The sequence below is a fragment of the Gavia stellata genome, chromosome 3, assembly GCF_030936135.1.
Source record: "Gavia stellata isolate bGavSte3 chromosome 3, bGavSte3.hap2, whole genome shotgun sequence".
Classification (NCBI taxonomy): domain Eukaryota; kingdom Metazoa; phylum Chordata; class Aves; order Gaviiformes; family Gaviidae; genus Gavia; species Gavia stellata.
Genome location: NC_082596.1, coordinates 26488568 through 26502712, shown reverse-complemented (window position 1 = coordinate 26502712; position 14145 = coordinate 26488568). Strand labels below are relative to the sequence as shown.

Genomic DNA, 14145 nt, shown 5'->3' with positions numbered 1-14145 from the left:
TGAAGCAGCGGGCGTGCGGGTGACTGCAGGGTTTGCCAGCGCTGCCATGGAGAGGCAGGAGTGCCGGCCGCAGCGTGGTCAGTAAACCTACTTCACCAGCAGCTCGCTTAACAACCCAGCCTGTCAGGGGAAAGGGAGGGGGAAGCTGAAAGAAGACTGTAGGCACTCTGTTAGCGATGGTAGTTTATAACCTGCCTCATTACAGAAACATTTAATCTCCCATGAAGGGGACTATGAGGTTTTTCAGGCGTATTTCTATTACACGCAGCCTGGTAAACCAGAGCAAGACCTGCTGACAATACCTTTGTCTTTTCAAAGACTTCCTCAGCGAAGACACTCCTGTGGGGATGAGTTTTCTCCGTGTTGCAGCTCATGACAGTGACCAAGGTGTGAATGCTGCTGTCACATACTCCATGTCAGAGGATGAGCTGGAATACTTCCAGATCAACCCCAGCACAGGCTGGGTATATGTGAACCGCCCACTATCCCAGGTAAAGCGACTCTGCTTGGAAGAAAGCGACCTCCAACCCCTCAAAATCCATTGCAGAAGGTTAATTGCAATCTCTCGATTTGTACAAAATGGTTTGCAAATATCCTCGATCTTCTTCGTTTCATAGACAACGCGCATTAGTCGCTATATCGTAGCGACAGATGGAGGGAACAGAAGCAGCGCTGTGGAGCTGACAGTAACTGTCACTAATGCACTCAGCCAGCCACCCCGGTGGGAGCAGAGCAGATACTGGGTAACCATCCCCGAAAACACCATTCGTGACACCAAGATAGTGGTATGTTAAAAGTGCAATTACTTCCCTCCCTCTTCTTTTTGTTTCAACTTCTTCCTGTGTTGTGCTCTGTCTCCACGTCAAAAGCACGTGGATGCCCACTCTGCAACCTTACCGCGTTGTGCAGTTTCCCTATCAGCCTTCACAGCTGTGTACCCCGTTAGTGTTTGTCAGAAGTACCTGTTGCAGGATAGGCTGGCATTTCAGCTGGCAGCAGTTTTCCCAGTGACTTCTTACACCAGCGGCTGTCAGGGTGTGCTCCCGCAGAAGCAAGACCCATGCCCTGCCTGTGTGAGAAACCCTTGAGTGTTCCCACCAAGGGCCAGCTCCTCACCCCTCCATCCTCAGTGGACCGTGCTACCTGTCTGCATCTTTCCTACAGCTTTTCTCAGTTTAGCACTACAGCATGGAACAGTTGTAGTTTGCTTTAGGCTCTTCTAACCCAAACCAATTCCTTTTTAACCTGTATAGACTTAGTCTTTAAGGACAGTCTCTTCTGTAAATTGCCAGATAATTCCTGCCTTCATCCTCCTGCATGTAACATCCAAACACTTGCAAACAATTTAGGTTTGGTCTGTATCTTGCCTGGTAAAATGTACCGCTCAGTGGAGAAACGGTGTCTTTTTGGATTGCTTTTGTTTTGGAAGGAGGAGAGAGGAGGGATTTCCTTTAGCCACTGATGCAGTTCTTGCTTGGCACATTTACAGGCGGGTAAATTTACTGCTGATTAAAGAACCTGCATCAAACCTAAATGTTGTAAAATGAAACTCAGCTCTGTAAACTGTTTCTCTTTTGTCTGTTATCCAAGTCATGCAGCCACGTATGTTCTTGGAGAACATGCACGCATGTATGTTCTTGCCATCAAACACTTGCCATTTAACACTTGCAACCCTGTGCTTCATGAACATATGTGGTGGCTCTTTTCTTCTTCAGACCATCAAAGCCACATCCCCTCTTGGTGATCCCAGGGTTACGTATAATCTGGAGGAGGGTCAAGTTCCAGAGACTAACATGCCAGTTCGTTTCTATCTGAAGCCAAACAGAGCTGATGGATCTGCTTCTCTTCTAGTCGCTGAACCACTTGACTTTGAGACAACTAAGTTTTTCACCCTGACAGTCCGGGCACAAAATGTAGCAATGACTCCTTTAGCTTCCTTTACCACTGTTTGTGTGAACGTAACAGGTAAGCTGTGCTGCTGTTAGAACAGCTCAATATTCTTGTTATTTTTAGTATAACACCATGAATTAAGGTAACATCCGTGAAATGCCAAGCCACCTAAGAATGCTTTGTATGTTTTTACACTGTAAAAGGAAGTTGTGCAGTCTTTAAAAAGGTCCGTTTCAGACAATTTTTAAGTGCAACTATAAAATATGAAAATGTGGTAATGCAAAAATGGGCTGTGTGAATGTTTACGGAATGCTAGTGCCTGCTTTTATAAGTGTAATTGCAAAGATTTTCTTTTGATAGGAGGAAAAATCTAGTAAATGTCCCCAAGCTATTGAAAGGAGACGAGTATTACTAGAAATGTTCTGTGCTGTAGAAACAGCTCAGATAGATATCAAATAGAAGCCCAATCTGTTTAGCGGTTGTTGTTACATTCAGAATTTTCTATTTGACATTGAGGTTAAAACTGTAGAAACGAATATTCAAGGGTCCTGACAATAGGTACAGTTTTCAAAGATTTGATCCAACCCTCCTTATAGCAGGATCTTTTTGTAAGGCTCTACTATAGATCCACGTAAAACTATAAATCTGATTTTAATCCCTGCTTTTTGAAGCATTAGTGGAGTTACTTTTGATATGCAGTCATTTAGATGAAAATATGAATAAGTGAAGTCTCCAGCAAAAACATTTGTCTCGCTCACCACCATGGAAATGGGACACCTAAGTGGCAATTTGAATGGGAACCCAACTTCCCTGCTTCACTTTATCAAAGCATTGTCCTGTCTTCCACAGTCCACCAGTGCAAAAACCCTTCAGGTTTGTAGAGCAAAAGTGCTTCAAGTCAGGGGCTGAGCCTCGCTGTAGATTATGGACCCCGTCCCAAAGGATTTTTCCTACAGTGCAGTTATTGGTATCAGAATTTGTCAGAAACTTCTTTTTACTCACGAGCAAAAATCCTTTTTCAATAACTTAGTATTTCATACAAAAAAAAGGTTTACACACAGGTGTATGCATTAGTGGGAGAAAAAAGCAAGTTAAACACCTTTAAGAGAGAAATAATTGCCAGAAAGTTTCATATGCAGAATTGTCCTTTATTTATGTATAAGCACACAGAACTCTTTTATAGCATCTTATTTTCTTTACCTTGCTCAGTGAATTTGCTGAAACTTACCTCTAACAAGAAATATTCTCTTCTACAAAATATTTTTTAAAAAGCCTGTTAGAAAAGAAGTTTTCACAGACAATTTTGCATATAAGAGAGAAAGAAAATTGGGATTTATGGGACTCCACACCGACAACTTAAAAAAAAAAGTAATTTAAGACATTGGTCCTGCAAATAGTTATGTGTCAGAAACAATGGAGTCATGTGGCAGTAGTAAAACTAAGTGTGTGCTTAAGGGTTTGCAGAATGAGATATTAAGAATTTTGTCTGCTCTTCATAAAGACAGATGGATCCAAGGAACTGTAATTGCAGTTCCTCTGTTTTGGCACTGTGCCACAACACAGGAAAATGACTTTCTTAAAATGTGGCTGTTAAACTGTGAAAAGTGCAAAAAGATATAGGGGACTGTGCAGCATTTCTGAGTTTAGTCGTCTTACAAAGAGGAAGACCGGCCTGATTTGTCATGGGTTGAGCAGGAGGACGTGATTCCAGAGCAGTTTAAACGGATCTGAGTCAGTGCTGCCATAGTTATCCTGCCCGACCCTTGTGCTCACCTGGTCCTACACAGCAGTTCCAGGGAGAAAACGTGTCAGAAACGGGACATATTTTTTCCAGTTTAGGTCTCTACAGGGGTCAGGCAAGGAAGACAAGCAAGACCAGCACTGATATAAGATTAATGTGGCTTTGCCCTGTGCCTAATCTGACCCAACTGCAGATGACCGCTACCGGGGCAGCCCTTCCTTTCCTTCAGCTGCACAATCCCACCACGTCCCTTGCATTGGATCTGGCGATTACACAGCTGCGGAGCATGGCAGATCAGCTAGCCCCATTCTCTCCAGAAAGTCAGTCTTCTCTCAGAGCAACAAAATGAGTGCTCTTGGCACGGGGCCACATGATCCAGCTTGTGGGAAGGGGGATCCCGTGGCCGGAGGAGGAGAAGAGTGGGAAGATGCTTCCTTTGGACATTGGCCAGTAGTTAGATGAGGGGAGGCTAATGTGCAACTGCGTCCTAAATAATCATTAGGTCTTAGAGCCTAACATAACTCTGGCTATACTGCCCTGCAAAGGCCAAGCAAGACTGTCTTCTACACCTTCTTTGTCAACTCTATAGACTCTGCAATTTTAATTTCCTTTGTTCCCTTAATAAAATGCTGAAATTAACTACTGCTGTAGATAACTGGCTCTTTACAGACTGTGAATGAAAGGCCTCCTGGTCCTGGCCTTCATGGACTTCCTATGAGAAGATCAGTGGTCAAACTGTTAGCTAGTATCTTAGCTGAGATTAGGCCACTGTCTCCCAGAAACTGCTCAATGTGTATAAAATACTTCCTGACAGCTGCCATGAAAATGGGAAGACCCAAAGCAGGATTGCTTCTTACTATGAACAATGTGAGTTCTTTCTCCGAGCAAAATTATGACTGTGGAAAAAAATACAGTAAAAAAAAGTCTTCAAACATTTTCTCACCATGGTGTCCATCACCTCCTTTTGCAGATGTCAATGATAATGTTCCATTCTTCATGTCTTCTAACTACGAGGTGTCTGTGCCAGAAGGAGCTGATGTTGGCACATCTGTGGTTCAGGTGTTGGCTATGGACTTGGATTCTGGCCTACATGGAGAGGTTTGACCTTACATCCAATTCTTTTCCTCCCAATAGGCAAGTTTTAGTATTGTAATTACTGAGCGTGCACAGGCAGCAGATGACAGGGTAATGGGCCACAAACACTTCTTACAGCACTTGTCAAGCATTTGTCTAGCATATGCCTAATGTGCATAATATGGGATGCAGGCAGAGAAGATGCTGTTCATGATCTTGGGATGCTGCATCATAGCAGCTCATCCTGATCCAGCAACCGTGACAAAGCACTGCTGCGTGATTCTCAGGGTTGCTCACATGACAAGACAAGTGGAGGTGGCTGCAGAACATGTTTCCAAACTCTTGCCTCTTCAGCTCATTACTTAATTGACCATCAGTGATTACGGTCAGTTGAACATGGTCATTTAAATATAGTCAGTTAAATAACATTTCATTTCACCATCATTGGTCAAATGGCTGATCAAACCAACATTTGACCATCATTGTCATAATGACCCAACCCTAGGAAAAAGCACTGTTATGAAGGAAACTGCTCATTTTCTGTGCATTTTCCTGAGCCTTTTCCAAAAATCCTACTAGCTCTTCTGGAGGGAACTCTGGCTAGTAGAAATCTGCTGTTCTGTGACTATCATTTTGCAACTTCTGAAGAGCAACCTGTGTGGTGGAACTGCCTGGAGGTGCTCTGGGCATGACTTGGGGGTGGGGATGGAAATGTTTTTTTTCAGAGGAGGAAGCCAAACCTTTCTTAAAGGGAAAAATTTGGATAGCTTTCATCAGTGGAGGTTTTCATCTGTTCGGTCCTGTTGAATGGAACCCAAACTCTCAGCCCCATTTTTTTTGAGATCAGAAGCACAGTGGGTTGCTAGAAGCTGGGGAGACACCAGGGAAGATGTCATTTCATACATTCTCTGTCCTTCTGTTATTCATGATCTTTCTTAACTGCTCCTACTGGCCACTGTTGGAGATTAGATACTGGGCTTGATGGGCCTTGATATCACTGGTACAGATGTTCTTCTGTTTGAGAATTCTGGTTTTTTTATATGAAAATGGGTGAAAGACTTAGAAAAATGAGGAAAGACTTAGAACTGTCTTTCCTTAGACTGTTGCTACTTTGCAGACAGCCCCAGGAGGCTACTGGGGAAGGGGGAGGTCACAGCACTTGGACATACAGATGAAGGTGGAAAATGCAACCTCTCTTAACTATTTCCTTTTTAGGTTCACTACTTAATATTGAAAGATGCTAGTGAGGATTACCAGTTCTTCACCATTGAGCCTGAGACAGGAATTATTTCCACCCATGCATCTTTTGACAGAGAGAAAAGAGCCTCTTACTTGATTGAAGTTCAGTCTCAGGACTCTTCAGAATCTGCTAGACCTGGCGTTCATGGGCAGCCCAACACAGGTAAAACTAGTAAGGAATTATATATTGGGTAAAAGATATCAGAGATTGGGTTCCTTAACTTTTCTAGACTTCAGAGATCTGTGAGCTTTCTGGAATACGACAAGGTATTCCACCTCTGCCATTTCTAATCTTCATGTTCCTCTTGCATCTCCTCCTTAGACACAGCCTACGTAAGGATTTTTGTCAGTGATGTGAATGACAACGCTCCAGCATTTCCTCGGTCAGTGTATGAGGTCAGCGTAGATGAGGACAGGGATGTTGGAAGTCCTGTTGTGACAGCAACGGCTGATGATGAAGATGAGGGTGAGTGGACCTGCTCTGCATGGCTTTCTCTCTAAGTCCCCTTAGTATTACTGTGTGCTGTGTGTAGGGCTACTTCCTTCTTGGGCAAACAAATCTCTGCATTCAGGAGATGATTAAGCATTTTTAAAAATGAGGAGACAAGTTCTGGGCACACGGCAGCATTTTTTTTTATTAGGTGCTTAGGTTCACGGTGCAAATGTTAAGCTAGCTGGCAACCTCTTTGGGGTAGAATGAAATCACCTGGAGTCACAACCCTACTGTAACATCACAAGAAGTAACATAAAAACTCACTCCTGAGCATGTGCTTGCTTTGTGCTGACTCCTGTGCTTTCCCAGAGCTGCCTGTGAGACAGTTTTACTTATTACTATTGCAAGAAAACCAAACCTGTGTGCTTTTCAGTGAATTAATGAGTTGAATCGGCTTGTGGAAGAATTTGTCAGAGTGGAAAATGTGGAATGACATGGCCAGCAATGCAGGCAGGGAGAAGGCAGGAATAAGGCAGGAAAAAAAAGGGAAAGCCAGACCTTCTTTTGGGGCTCACACTGTTACCTTAGTTCTGATGGTGTGAAATTGCCCCTGCAGTGTGGTGAGACCAGATGGGCTGAGCCAGTCCAACAGCATGCACCACCAGCCAGTTCCCATTTTTGCTTCTGCTGGGGCTTTTTTGCTCCTTTCATGAGTTGGTCCAGCTCAACTCGCTGGAGGAAAACAAACCCATGGGTAAAAAAGAAAGCAAGCTGGTGTGTTGGTGACAGAGCCCAAACGAGCACCGAGGAACGTGTTGCTGGGAGCAGGTGGGAGTTGACCACTCCTTTCGGTGGCAGTGCTGTAATGCCTGTGCCTCTTGGTGCCGGTGATGGAGAAGTGAAGAGGTCATTTAAACCCAACTGCTGCACAGAGGATTTGACAAAAGCAGCTAGCAAGTGATGCTGAAAGGCAGGCTGCAGAGCACTCTCTGTGCTCTTCCAAGCACTAAACAATGTTGAGCACAGCTTTTTCACTTTCTTGCCATCCATATTGCTCTCGTCTTCTCATCCACAGTTGACTTACAACTTAAAATGCTGAATGCTCTGTCTACACCTAGCAGTTCACCTATTAAATTTGGGAAGTTACTTTCTGTCCTGGACTGCATGTATTTTTTTTTCCTTTTCAAATAAGTAAGCATGAAGTGCCAAACAATTTTTTTTATTATTCCTACATGTTTTGCAGCAATCAACCTGCTGTTGTACAGGTGGACTGTTCTTCTGAGGTGAATTCTTGCTCAAAATAGAGGACTTCTGTTATATATTAGCACCATCCAGTGGTTAAAAAAAAAAGTTAAGGAATATTGGCATTTGAAATGGGACATTTAGGAAACATTAATCAAAAATAGCTTCTAGTGTTTTAACAATGTGTTACTTTTTTATTATTGGCAAAGGAATGCACAATAGATTACAGGTGCACAATTGCTTCGTTACCAATAAACAGGTGCTTGTCTGTGACTGGAAATTATATTTGTGAATATAAATGCAGACCCACCCCCCAATCTACCATACACAACCCCTTCAAATTACATACATGGATCATCCTGTTTGTGGCTGTGTCTATGTTTTATCTCCCACACACACTGTAACAGCCTACTCTGGTCCAGGCAAATAAGGTTTGTCTTGGAGATGTGTCCACTGTACATAGCTGGATTGAGCATTCAGAGAGTGGACAGGCAATGGTCATTTGCTTTCTCTTGTAGGTGCAAATGCCAAACTAAGGTATCAGATCACATCAGGAAATATGAAAGGAGTTTTTGATGTAGAACCTGAGGTTGGAACTGTCTTCATCGCTCAGCCTCTGGATTACGAACAAGAACAACGTTATGAGCTCCGGCTTGTAGCTTCTGATGGAAAATGGGAAAACCACACTCTTATCATCATCAATGTCATCAATAAGAATGACGAAGCACCAGTCTTCACTCAGAACGAATATCAGGGCAGTGTCTTGGAGGAGCTCACAGATCTGCCTGTACTTGTCCTAAAGGTAAAACAGTTTACACAAAGCAGGGCATAACCTGACTTTTTGTTCAGCTCAATCCCATCCATTCACACAAATCAAAAAAGATAGTTTCTTTAGGGTGGGTGAGCCCTGGTATTATGATTTAGCTAGCAACTTTCTGTAAAGAAGAGAATAAAGAAAGCCTAATGCAATTTGTGTGATGGACTTGCTCCCTTGACCAGCATAAATAACAGTTGGACTTGATGATCTTAAGGGTCTTTTCCAACCTAAACGATTCCATGATTCTAAATGTTGAAAAATGTCATGGCTCTCCTTTACAAAGCAGAGTTAGCATATTTTGAGTAACTGTATAAGCATAGCGTGTTTGGTACATGTACCTCATGCACTGACGTCACAGACTCTTTGGCTATATTTATACTACCAAATAAACCTTACCAGGGATTGTTCTTTGACTCTGGAACTCGATCATCTTCATTGTTTTGTTGCTAGAGCAGTCCCTGGAATGAAGACTGCTTGGTTGGCCCAACTAGCAGTCTCCCAAACGATCCCTGGATGCAAATCAGGAGCTGGACGTTCTCTCTGGCTTGTGCTGATAATCAGCTTGGGTGTACGGCCACCCTGTTTTTGCAGCCTGCTGTTCACTTGGAGAGAAACAGCCCCTGTTTGCCTTTGTATTCCAGCTCCGAAGAGTTTCATAAGAAACTTTTGCTTAGCAGATCTGTTATTAGTTCCACTTGGTTCTTCCTGCAGTTATTTCCTCTTTCCAAAATACACTGTGAATATTGTGTGATAATATACACAATATATTAGTCTGTCTAAACGTGATCTTTTTGTTTCTCTAGGCTGTGCATGATGTTTATTGAAAGAGTACTTGACCTGAATGACTCAAACCAATACATCTTTGCTGTTAAAATGCATGCCATTTATTTAGTCTGCACAATATCAACTGCCATCAATAAAAGAATAGTGATTTCCCTTTTTCTTTTACATAAACACTTACCTGCTGTGGCTTGTTCCAGGTTTCTGCAACAGACCCCGACCAAGCGGCTGATCAAAACGCCATTAACTATTCCCTGCACGGACAGGGGGTCGATAGTGAATTCAGCATCAATGAGAACACAGGTGAGATCAGTGCAAATAAAAGGTTAGACCGTGAGAAGCGATCAACATGGCGCTTTCTTGTTCTTGCAACGGATGAGAGCGGAGAAGGACTGACTGGCTTTGCAGATGTGATCATAGACGTGAGGGATGTGAATGACAACGCACCCCTTTTCCTCTGTGTGCTGGATAGCTGTTTCATGGGCCACGTCCCCGAGGATTCTCCGGCAGACACTCCTGTCATGGAAATTACAGCAGTGGACCTCGATGACCCAAAGGCTGGTACGAATGCTGTACTAACATACAGCATCATTCAGAATGTCCAGAATGAAATTAATCTGAACTTGTTCTCAATTGACTCAGTTAGCGGCACCATCTATACAGTGCTCGGGTCCCTGGATCGGGAGAAGGAAGACAAGTACCTAGTAGTGGTTGAGGCCAGAGATGGAGGAGGGCTCACTGGGACTGGCACCGCCACTATTTTGGTGACTGATGTAAATGATCATGCTCCAGTCTTCCTGCAAAGGATCTACACGGCATTTGTCTCTGAGAATGCAAGTATTAACACTGAGGTGGCAGTGGTCTCTGCTGTGGACAGAGATGAGGGAGAAAATGCCATGGTGACGTTCAGCATCCTTGATGGGGACAACGACCGCAAGTTCTCCATAGAGACAGATGAAGTCAACAACTGTGGGTTTATCCGGCTGCGAAAGCGGATTGACTTTGAGAAGCCTCATGAGAGGGTGTTCAATTTGACTGTGAAGGCAGAGGACATGGATTTCTTCAGCATCGCTCACTGCGTGATCTATGTGGAGGACTCCAATGACCATGCTCCTGTCTTCTACCCCCAGTTCTATGAAGTGGCTGCACTGGGGGAAGATGTGCCTGTTGGCACCAAAGTTGTTCAGGTTTCTGCTGTTGACTTGGATTCTGGCCTGAACGGAAGGTTTTCTTTCCACCTGCTAAACAAGTCTGACCCAGGTGGCCAGTTCTCTGTGGCTAGTGATGGGTGGGTGGTGGTTGCAGGACTGTTGGATCATGAGGCAGTGACACAGTACCGGCTCATTGTCATTGCCACTGATATGGGGCAGCCCCCTCTGACAGGCAGTGCCACTGTTTTAGTGACTCTGCAGGATGTAAATGACAACGGGCCAGAGTTTGAGGCTCATTATAACCCAGTGGTCTGGGAAAACACGGCTTCTCCACAGGTCGTCCAAATGAATGAGACCTCTACTTTGCTGTATGCTAAGGACCGAGACACTGCTGCTAACGGAGCACCTTTCTCCTTTCACCTTCTCAGTGATTTCGATAGTCTGACTAACTTCAACTTGCAGGACTTCCACAATGGAAGTGCCTTGCTCACCGCGCTGCGTACCTTTGACAGGGAAGTGCACAAGGTGTTCTACCTGCCCATCCTGATCACAGACAGCGGGATCCCGCCGATGAGCTCCACCAACACACTGACTGTGAATATCGGGGACCAAAATGACCACCCGCATTCTGCTGGCTACATGGAATGTCTCATTTACAGCTATGATGGTAAATCACTCCCTGATGCTTGCTTCCAAGTGTGACAGTAAGGCCAAAGGAGCAGCTGTGAGATTCACAAGAGGACTCTGTCCTGTTTCACATAAGCTAAGGTCTTAGAAGAGGTGCTACTGAAGTTTGCTTAAGCATCCCCAGAGAGCAGTAGGTGTGTGGGGCACAGGACTCTGGGCCACTTGGTTTGTGAAAGAAACTGAGCCAGCCTTGAAGGAGGAGCATAGCTGGTTGCTATTCTATGCATGTTTCTATCAAACTTGAGTAATGGTCTCTTGTTTTCAGATGCAGTTTTCCAGCACCATTAACATTTCAGGCAAAAAAAATTAACAAAATTCATGATGTTGGTGAGAAGTGATGAGTCTGAATGCTGAGAACGTTCTTCCTCCTCCTTAAACGTTTTTCCTCCTCCAGACTGAATTGAGTTTTAGTGAATACATTTAAGCTTGAACTCATGTATAAACTGCCTGAGACATTCGTATAAGCCTGACAAATGCTGTTATGGGGGAATTTTCTGTGAATGTTGGCTGCAGGCAGTGCGAGAGAAGCCCTTTCCCTTCTTGCTTTGGCAATTAGCTAGCAGTTTTCTTGTGGTCCACTGTCCCCACATAATAAGCCCATCAGCAAAATAAACCACGCAGGTAGAAAGATTTTGGGTTGCTTGCATCCATGTAGGCTCAGGTCATTCCTTCCTTTTCTACTCCACTGTGTATCCTATGGTTTGACAGCACGTTAAATAGATTGTCTATCGTGGGCCCACTAGAAACTACTTCTGTGTAGATGCTGTTGACCATTTATTTGTACTGAAACGTTGTTCTGCCTGTTGTGTGCTCAGTCTGAAGTTCAGCTTATTGTAAAGTTGAAACCAAGTCTGGTTGCTATTTGCTGAGAAACTCTGCTTGTAGCCTAAGTACCATTAAGCCTGAATTCCCTTTTAGTTGCCTCTTTAAAGGTTAAACTAATCTGTACTGTTAATTTCTGGGAGGGACTATTCAAGTCTTCATATCTTTGGTTATTTAAAATATTAAGGAGAGACAGAATCCAAAGGCTAGAATCATGTTGTATGTTACATTCATATAATGTGGGAGTCAAACACCAGGGCATCCTGTATACTGTCTCCTGCAAAATATCCAATGAATGTTGCCACAGTTGCAGGAGAAGTACAGTTTTTCTCTCCTTTTTGCATACAGTCCCTCAGCTGTCAGGGTTTGTGCTGTTCCTTTTCACAAGGTGAAATCCCACATTTTTTCCTCTTCTTTGCGTAGCCTTGATTCTTTACTCAGTAGATCTATGAATTCAGATACCTGTGGACCTTTCCTTCAGAAATAGCTTTTGTAAGACAAAAAAATACCAGTTTTTGAGCCTTGCTGAGAGGATGTGAAACCAACAGAATACATGCTGCTTTCCATCTCACCCCAAAGTCTCCCCATCTACCCAAAATAAGCCTGGTTACTGTATTTTGGACATCGTCTCTATCTTGCTGTCATTTCCTCCAAATTGCTATTGTCTTTCGCCCTTTATAACCCAGTCAGCATTTTGGTTGTTTATTCTGCCAAACCCCAATCCCTGTCTAAACCACTCTGTAAGTTGGTTGGATACTGCAGCCAAAATAGTGAAAAAGAGTAATTCTGAGTCTCTCTTACATCTTTCCTCAGAGGTGGCTTTTCTTTTTTCCTTCCTGTTGCTTTTCATTGCAGCCACCTGTTGAATTAAATCTATGTAGCCATACAGCAAACACCCAGTAAGCAGGACACCATGTGGTATTTGCAAACTGGTGCACATCTTCTGTCGAGAACAATCGCAACTGTTTTTGTAGAGGTTTTAGGCTTAAGGCAAACCAGTGAAACTTGAATGGCCAACCTGTTTGTGTATGTGTGAGAGGTCCGACTGTGCCACTTATATGCTATTTTTTTTTAGGTATCCTCCCCATGACTGTACTGGGCCAGGTCCGTGCCCCTGATGATGACGATTGGGATCACAAAATCTACCAATTTGAAGGGAAAACATCAAGGTATTTGGAGAGAAAAATGGGAGTTGGGTGAAATGTATGGAAAACTTGCCCACAAACAAAACCATAAAAAATATTTAAACTGCCTTTGTTTTGAAAACAAGGGTGTAAAAGCATTTTGTTGGTTAAACGCTTGTGTGTAGCTCTCCAAAAGCCCTTCTGAGTATGAGGCTGCAGTAAATAACACTGCATGCCAAACCTGTCCGCTTCCCATTGCCTGATGGGCTAGAACACCATTCTAAATTCCTGTTCACAGTCATACCCATAATCAGTATCAGTGAGCCACTACAGAAAAAATACCCACTAAATTCCATCCTCCTTCATCCAGGCTCCTGGAAAGTTGGTGTTTCCGTGTCACTACTGGTTTTAAGACCTTACTTGTATTGGATGTGTTCACACCAAAGCGTCTGGATTGTGACCGGGGTTGAGACATATATGTGCCATACAGGGATTTTGACAGAGGTGTCACTCTCAATGAATGTATCTAAGCTAGAAGTTTGCACTGTTTCCAAAGTTACGGCTATAGTAACCTGAGTCTTCCTACACAGTTTCTATGGCATAGAAGCAGGAAGTAACCTTCTTGATATACTGGTGAAGAGTCATTAGGAGCCAACAGAAGGCAATGTAAAAAAGTTCTGTTCTGCCCTGTCCCTTCATGAGGGAACACATCTGCTTTCTTTGATAGCTTTCCCAAAATAAAGTGGATCAGAAACACCATCAGTGATGATAATTACTCCTTAGCTTTTGAACTTCTCATAGTTTGTTCCTTGGCTTAACTCTTATTACAGGTACTTTATCCTTAATGATAACTCAGGTTTGCTGACTATTAAAGAAGGAACCCCACCAGGAACATATAACATAAGAGTTAGAGTCATTGATGGAGTCTGGCCAGATGTTGTCTCAACTGTAAAGGTTATAGTGAAGGAAATCAAAGATGATGCCCTCCATAATGCTGGTTCTATACGAATAAAAGGTAAGCAATGTGATGCAGTATGTTAGGATAATAATACTGAAATCTACCTCTTTAATGTTACTGCTGTATTACTTAGAATTCTTATGGTCTTAGACATGGGATGAAAGTTAATAGTTTTCTACGTAAGGGT

The 14145-nt window shown here is 43.3% G+C and overlaps 1 protein-coding gene across 1 annotated transcript in view; it reads left to right on the top strand.

The window, feature by feature from the left end:
• The window catches only part of LOC104250445 (neural-cadherin), a 57819-nt gene that overhangs the window by 29489 nt on the left and 14185 nt on the right, over positions 1-14145 (top strand). The window contains exons 11-20 of the mRNA XM_059815470.1: positions 319-491; positions 618-785; positions 1716-1965; positions 4602-4729; positions 5921-6107; positions 6267-6410; positions 8138-8421; positions 9417-11034; positions 12952-13045; positions 13831-14015. Of these exons, the coding sequence (XP_059671453.1) occupies positions 319-491; positions 618-785; positions 1716-1965; positions 4602-4729; positions 5921-6107; positions 6267-6410; positions 8138-8421; positions 9417-11034; positions 12952-13045; positions 13831-14015 (3231 nt within the window). The remainder of the gene's footprint in view (positions 1-318; positions 492-617; positions 786-1715; positions 1966-4601; positions 4730-5920; positions 6108-6266; positions 6411-8137; positions 8422-9416; positions 11035-12951; positions 13046-13830; positions 14016-14145) is intronic.